Below are 8,224 nucleotides of genomic sequence, written 5' to 3' on the forward strand. Positions count from 1 at the left end.
TTTATCTCTCGACGTTATTGAACAAAAATAATTATTCCGTTAGCGCCATCTATCCATGAAGTAGAAAACGAGATTGTGACGCACAAGTGACATCTGACAAAATTCATTCACAGCCGTTTGGTGTTTTTAGAAGTCGTTTTCTGTTTTACCCGACTTACACTGCAACCCAAAGAGCGTTTTCAGATTTCGAGGAAGAGCGAGGGGTAAGAGCGCAGTGGAAGCTTAGATTAAAATGGGTAGCGAAGCCCTGGAAAACCTCGTCTCGGGCTTACTACAATTTCATCAGATTAGGATGCCACCGAACTATTAGATTGCTTAGTCGGCTTGGACTTGTCACTCATCGATAGTACACGTTTGGCAGACCTCGACTTGGTCGGTTGCTATTACTTGGCTAACATTACTTACACCATTGACACCATTTGAGTGAGCGTTAGCGCTAGGAGAATTTTCACTCCAATTTTTTAAACACGACTACATAGAAACCCCGGTGATTCACTATCCAAAGGGCAAGAGCACAATTTCTACTGAGTATGTTTTCGCTTTTTAAATGCCTTGGAAGCACTTTTCTTTTTGCTGTGCCTTTCATTTTTTCGTTCTTATATATTAGAGGGACCGGAAAGTAATGTCGCTCTCTTAAATTAAATTTACACGAATACATTTTTAACAAATATTTATTTCTATTCAACAGTATATTTATCTTCGTTATCAACAACATTTTGCCATCTAGTATACAATTTTTAAATGCCGGTGCGGTAAAAATTAATCTGTTTTTCTGTAAAATATGTTGACAGTAACGATATTATTTTCCGGTCCCCTTAACATATATATAAATATTTAATTTGCTTTATTTTAAATAAACGAATAGCGTGCCACAGCACGGCCAGTGCTGTGTACATTATAAGAAGAAAACATATTTTAGAATTTTATGTGAATGTATTACTGTTGGCGCCCTTAAAAGAAATATTCTCTCTCCCTTGCCGCGGGTTCCGTGTTTAGATCCGCACCTGACCATAATCCGATTTTTTTTTAATAGACTTTCACTGCTGCTTCACTGGCATTTGCAGATTCCGTGGGTTTGAGGGAGCAGCGACCATCTAGCCTTAGACCTAATTAAGGTAGCGAAACTGGAGGGTTTCCAGAGGACTAAAGGCCGCAACATAATATAATTTTACCTGATTGTGTAATTCGACTGTGGAAGATAATTCGAGCGCCGTAAGACAAGCTAAAGCAAACAATGCTTAATCGTCAAAAGTAAGAGCGGGCACGTGGCAATATCTCTTCTGTCTTCGCTATTCCACATCTAAAGTGACATTGAGCCCTTCTAGAACGGCCATCTTGGACCTATATAGCTATAAAGGTTTTTATTTTTTATTGAAACCCAATACATTTTTCGCGCAAATATATAAATAGCAATTTTATTTTAACGAGTCGCTAGACCAACGATATAGTTGATATGGTAGAGGGCAGCGCAAGACTGGTCATTGCGACAATCTTTTGGGGAGACCTAGGTCTTGCAGAGGGCCTCTATCAACTGACATGAAGAAGATTAGCAGATAGTAAAGGACGAGCCATTGATTATTGTTTCTTAATACACTTCTTGTAACTAAGGCTTCAGGACATCGATCAGTAAAGAGTTCAGAGACGATTCCGGCAGTTACGAGAAACAATCATATGAAAGAGGGGTGATATTGAGCAGCCTTCATGCAGTTCAGATTTGAAAACATTCAGTATCGTTTGAATGTTCCCGAAGGTCCAAATCCATTCGTTTTATAAAAAATACAAATTCGTCAAAGCACTACACCCGTTATAAAATTACTCATGGCTATATTCACGATGTGTCGTAGTGTTTTTGTGGTTATATTCACAGGACATTGTGTCTACTACATTTAACAAACTGTGTTTAGGCTTCGATCCATGGATTACTGTACATTAACTGATGAACCAGCGTGTTAGTAGTTTAGTTACAGAAAGTTAACTATTTTGTTGATATACACTACACCTCATTAAATATTAATATCCTATCGCATTCCTATAAAAAAAATTGTAACAATTCAGAATGATCACTATACAGGAAGCTTTCTAACAAATAATCTATCACTTATACCCCTTGAAAGCTTTTAACACCTATAACTAATCCACCTGTGAGTAATGGACAAGGCGTTTAAAAAAAAGTTTTATTTTAATACCATTTAATGAGTTATATGTTAATGACAATAATGTATATTATTCTTGAATATTCGATAGATCATCTACACAATATCTAAATAATAAAATATATACTTATTTTTGTAATTCAAATTTTATAACAAACATTAACTAATAAATTTTTAAAGTGTACTAAGTTATTTCAGCATTTTTTATACATTTTCATAATACATATGTATGTAAGCAATTCCCAAAGAGTACAATAAAAATATTTTAGTAACCAATTAACCAAAAATTTTTTATCTTTATGTTTAAAGAGAAATTATGCATTTAAGAAGAATACATGTTGTAGTTTTAAAATGCAAACAACAATGTATTATCTTAACTTTACTTGTATTATTAGTGTATGTGTAATAATAATATTCAGGGGCCTTTCTTAACAATTTCTGATTCATAAAGCCACAATAGTATATAATATGTGTTTTAAATAATTTTTATATTCCTTTACAACAATTTTAACAAAGCCTATCGTGTTACACGAGAAATAAAATTGAAAGTGAACTTAACATTTAATCACTATCACTATCATTATCTCTATTAAACCAATTGCCAAACATCCTACTGAAAAACATTCTCATCATAAAATGATCACGAGCTTCTTTTTGTGCCCTGTGTATCAATATCTGCGGCTTGAGTAATTGTAAATGCCAACATAATGCAGTTTTGTTCTCTCTATGTGCTGTAGTTTCCAAGTGACTTTCCATAGCCTTCCATGAACACTTCAGGATGTTACAATAGCCACAATGAAAGGAGTTTGGTTGAATCTGTTAAAAAGATAAATATGATGTTAAAATACTGAACTTTCCTAAAAAATCATTTACCTAAAATTTTATAAATAACTGAAAGCAAACATGAAAAACTAACACAGTGCAAATAAAAATGACAATACTTGAAATATATTTAAGTTTTCTATAATAAAACAAAAACTTACCTCACGTATAAATTCATCTTTAAGGTCTTTAGATACCACTACAAGGCATTCATCAATTTGACGCTCATGCTCGTTTGATTCTATATGTAGCTGCCATTGATCCCTATATATATAATTATTACAAAGCTGACATTTCATTTTGTTGGGTAGCTTAGTAATCAACATAAAACTGAAGATGCTTAAACATATTTCCTCATTGATTACAACAACTTTTTGTGATCCATTAGCAGTAACAACATTTTGTATAAAACGGTTTGTGGGAATTTTGATCAGATTAGTTTTATCAGATTGTATAGCTTTAATGGGGACAAGTTGCTTATCTTGATCTTTCATCTTTTTCTTATGACCAGCTCCTTCAATGTGCACCTTGATGTTTCTTTTGGAATATGAAATGGTAGAATTACATTTTTTGCAATAAACTTTGTTTTTATTTGACCCTCTTACTAGATAATTTTGTTCCATATAATCTTTTAACTGTTCTTCTGTATCAGATTCTGATAAAATTTCGACTGATGTGTCTTCTTTCGAAATTATCTCTACTTCTTCATCCTTCTTTAAAACTGGTTTTGTAAATAATGAATTCTTCTTGTTCTCTATTTCATCACTGTTTGTTACCTCTAAACCTGATGTGAGGCAAATTGATTTTATATTCTTCCCAGCATCTTTATTTGCATGCTCATTAATATGATCTTCAATAGCTTGCACATCAAAACATAAATCTTTTGAGCACTTTTTACAGACTGCACTTTGGTTTTCAAAGTTGATATTGATATGATTCTTTTGAAAATTTTCTATGCAATCTGAAATATTTTTCTTGTTTAAGACATCTTGCTTGTTGCTACACAAATCAGTGTCAACAGCAGTCTTTGCCTCTGTAGAGTGTACATTACTATTAGAATTTTCAGTTTTTTCAGGTGATTTATTATTGGAATCTTGTTGTGGTAAAGGGACCTCTGTCGATTTTTTATGGGAATCTTGTTTAGGTGTAGTTACTTCTGATGAGTTATGATTAGAATTTAGTTTTAACAGACGATTTTCATGCAACTGAAGAATTTTTCGATGATGACGATTATTAATATGACCTGTGACAGCAAACGGGTCCATTACCCAATTGCACAATATGCACCATGATTTTCCATTTTCATCAATTGTTATGTAGTCATTCTTTGCACCCAAAATCTCACAAATTTCTTTATCATTTATTATAGGAGAATCCACACTGGGTTCTTTAATATTGTCATCTGTGTTCTTATCTTCTTGAATATCCATATCAACATCTGAGGTATTAACTCCTTCACTTAAGTTTTCCGGTAGATTCTGTATTTCTTTGCTATTTTCCTTATCTGTAGTACTGTCTCCACTAGTTTTTCCAAAGGCTTTAGGTCTGGTACATATTTCGAATAGGTCACAACAATTTTGATATTGTTCTTTATGGTCAGTTGAATTAAAATGGGAATCAATTGAACTTAATCCAATAACTTCATTGCAAGTTAGACAGTGGATGAAATTGTCATCAATCTAAAAAATGCATATTAAGATGTATGAATTCTAAACGAAAGGGCGACACATATTTAAAGTGTAATCTTTATATAGAACAAATGTTTAAGTCTCAATCCAATATGAGTTGGTGATAGACTTCCAATGGGTATTTTTATGAATAATAATGATTCTGTTAATGCATGATATGCATCACAACTTCGTTATATATATATATATATATATATATATATATATATATATATATATATATATATATATATATCTGGGTATGTATACACACAAATGTAATATATTTGTTTGTACAATGGTATGATTGGCAATAAAGTGTAATCTGAGACTTTCATATTTATATTATACAGCGTGGCCAAATGGGTATAATTCATGACATATAATTATTGATCGTATCAAAATAAGACAAATTGTTTGAAAGTACTTACCTTCCGTGATATGTTTTTATTGGAGTCAATCTCAACCTTGCTTTGAATTAATTTTATTATGTGATTACTTTCATTTACGTGTATATTTTGATTTTCAAATTCAACGTTGCAAACAGCACAAGTGTCACCACTTAGTCCATTCCATGAATTCTCGTTAATTTGGACGCTCGAAAATGCAACAACAGAATTTCCTCTACGCTGCAAGTCATTGCTGGCTTTATTATAAATGTGCATAGGCTCATTCAGGTGAAGACGCACTCTCGCCGCAGTGAATAACAAAAGGTTGCACACTTCGCAAAAATACCACTTCTGAATCTAAAAACAAATAAAATATATATAAATAGTTTACCAGATTAGTAGTAGTACCAGAAATTTTAACACAAATCATCTCTTTTTAAAGTTTAATGGTTTTAATTAAAATCAAAATAATGCGAACAGGTTTTAGCTATATCATGCTCAAGCTTTAGACAATTATGAAATACCTCTTCAAATTAAAAAAATAGGGATAGGACTTCGAAATAACAGTTTTTAAGAAGTTTTTTTTTCAAAAACGTAACTGACTCTTGAAAAGATCAGCTGGCAAAACAAGCTTACTTTTATGTCAATTAAGATATCAGAATTTTATTTACTAAATGTTTTTAATTCTTATGTGGCAAACGCACTTGATATGTGACTACATAATCAGAATAAATTAGACCGTGTTCACATTACAAAATTGATGTCCCATCAGAACGTACGGATGTATATAGTCGGTTTTTTTAAAATAAACCCCTTGGCCTATTGGACAATGTGTGTGAGTAGCAGAGTTTTGTAACAATTTTTTTTTATTTAGCTTACATTGCTGCTAAAACGTCATTTGCAAGTTCCGCGGGTGCGAGGTGGCGTGGACAAGAGGGCGCGTTGCCCAACACCTCTGTTAAAGTAGCGAAGCTAAAGGGCTTCTTAAGACTTGCCCTCGGGGTTTTCTATGCTAGTTTAAGACTTCTGGGGCCTACGCACGCTCACCCACTCAAGAATCTTTCGCCCCTCCCCCCTATGTGATACGCCCCGCCCACTTCAAACGAACAATTCTTCGAGCTACGTCGGTGGGAACTTTGTTTTGCACATCGCCTATTATCCCAATACTGTTTACTTATGTTACAATATACTATGCATAAATGTTGCAGTACAATATTTTCAGGGTTTTATTATCATCGCCCGGAAGTGGCCGATAACGTGTTTGTTGTAAAGTTATTATTAAAATATTAATAACATTTAAACAATTTAACAACTTCATCTATAAAAATATAAAGTACGTGAACGGTGATTTATAAAAATGAAAAGTACGTTTTAAATTTTATATTCCCATTGTAGAAACAAATACCGAACGCAATGTGTTTGAAGTTATATAGCCATGTTCCCTGGATGGCTATTCTTTCAAATCTAATATAACTTTAAGGCCTTTAACTATATTGATAAAAATAAACGATAAGAGACTACTAATATTTTATTTTATATGTAATTGACCCCATTTTATATGCTTTAAAATAAATGTCAATTAAGAAAATAAATTGATTTGCAGACTTTAGCTTGGCACGAATGAACTCATCGGTGGACCGTAAAGCATAAAAAGCTTAAAAAAAAAACCACTAATAATAGAACATTTTTGTAGCCACTTACCTTCCTTACATAATTGTCCTTATTTTCGAAATATTCCGTAGAAGCAAACTTTTTGGTATGCACAGGCTTGTTAATGTGCGCATTTGCTATGTCTTCGTTATGCAGCCGGCACTCGCAAACCAAGCAGAAGTAGTCTACTGCACTCGCTAGCACCCCGCTTCTACTCAATTTTGAAATCATAGCGAATACCTGTTCAAAATAAATGTTTAAAAAACTGAATAACTTCACTTTGTCGCGAAATGTATACGGCTATCCCGTGCATTAAAAGGAGAAATAGATTTATATTATTTATTTCTAATTTTGTTTATAACTACTCAATAAAAAAATACTTTTAGCTGAAAAATTACACCACCTCTTCAGTCACTGAAGTTTACCTTATTAGTTTTTTTTTCTCCTATCCTCCTATATGTCCCAATTTAATTTGGTTTAATAGAAATAATAATAAACAGTTGTTACATATTTTACAATACTAAAAATTTAAAAATGTAATGCCAAATAAAGGTTATAACAAAGAATTAAAAAAATATTTTTTCCATATCATAGAAACAAAAAGTGCAGGCTTAAACCAATCCACTTCACAACTAAATGCAATTAAACGACTACAGTCTATTTATAGAAAGATTAAAACAACAATAAATTATTCTGCACGCTTTAATAATCCGCAAACAATAATTTGAAAACAAATATTTACTAACTTTTAACGACTCATTATTACTAATTAAAATTAAGACTCGTTAAGTTGTACGTGTCAAAAAATGAAACGCATTTTGATAAACCTATAAATTTTAACGTTAAAAACGTACCCAGTTTTATATAACATCGTTAAAAAAATAAATCATTGTTAAGCGAATATAACTAAGTAATTTTACGCTAATGTGAAAATAAATTACGACGGACAAGTTGCCTTAATATTACACGTTTACAGTTATAAGAAATTATAAAAATGCAAATACAAAATAATAGTTTATACCTAAATTTTCCTAGAAAAAGACGAAATCCACGTAAACGTAAATAAAACAATCTTATATTTCAGACAATAGAATGTTCCATTTAAGAAGTACTTACAAGATAATATCCACATGTACAGTAGAGTTTTCAATATTATTCTGCGAAGGCACCGTTTTTCACCATGCTCACAGTAAATATGACTAAAATTTTAAACTAACTAGAGAATAATTTACATGACATGAAAGTGCAGAATTCCCTCACGATGAACAAAGCGGGTTAACGTGTTTTAAAATAATACCTACCATAAAGAAACTTTTGAAATGTTGTCATTATTAAATTACAAGTCTTACCAATACCAATATTGAATACAGTACTTATATACATTTTAATATTATTATATTCAACATTGAATTAGATAAATAATACATTGAACGTTGGCGCTGTAGACCAGTAAAGGACAAGTTGAAAGTCGAAAGTTTTTTTTTAAATTTTTCAGTATGTAATTTTTGATTTGTAATAAAATTATTTAATTGAAACTTTATTT

General features: G+C 31.8%; 1 protein-coding gene across 2 annotated transcripts; it reads right to left on the bottom strand.

Annotated features, from left to right (window-relative positions):
- Window positions 1–2,237: 2,237 nt before the first annotated feature.
- Window positions 2,238–7,902, bottom strand: LOC137925936 (putative leucine-rich repeat-containing protein DDB_G0290503). Of its 2 annotated transcripts, none has more exons than XM_068769431.1 (5): window positions 7,798–7,902; window positions 6,733–6,921; window positions 5,074–5,388; window positions 3,137–4,654; window positions 2,238–2,969 (listed from the first exon to the last, which is right to left on the bottom strand). In XM_068769431.1, the coding sequence occupies exons 2-5, from the start codon at window positions 6,910–6,912 to the stop codon at window positions 2,715–2,717; spliced, it is 2,268 nt and encodes a 755-aa protein (XP_068625532.1). In that variant the 5' UTR covers window positions 6,913–6,921; window positions 7,798–7,902; the 3' UTR covers window positions 2,238–2,714. The 2 variants fall into 2 exon arrangements, with proteins under 2 accessions (XP_068625532.1, XP_068625533.1); XM_068769432.1 differs by lacking the exon at window positions 7,798–7,902 and adding an exon at window positions 7,107–7,294.
- Window positions 7,903–8,224: the final 322 nt, after the last annotated feature.

This window comes from Battus philenor, unplaced genomic scaffold (assembly GCF_028537555.1).
Source record: "Battus philenor isolate CCGP_79_NKW_IND1 unplaced genomic scaffold, ilBatPhil1.0.hap1 SCAF_28, whole genome shotgun sequence".
Lineage (NCBI taxonomy): Eukaryota > Metazoa > Arthropoda > Insecta > Lepidoptera > Papilionidae > Battus > Battus philenor.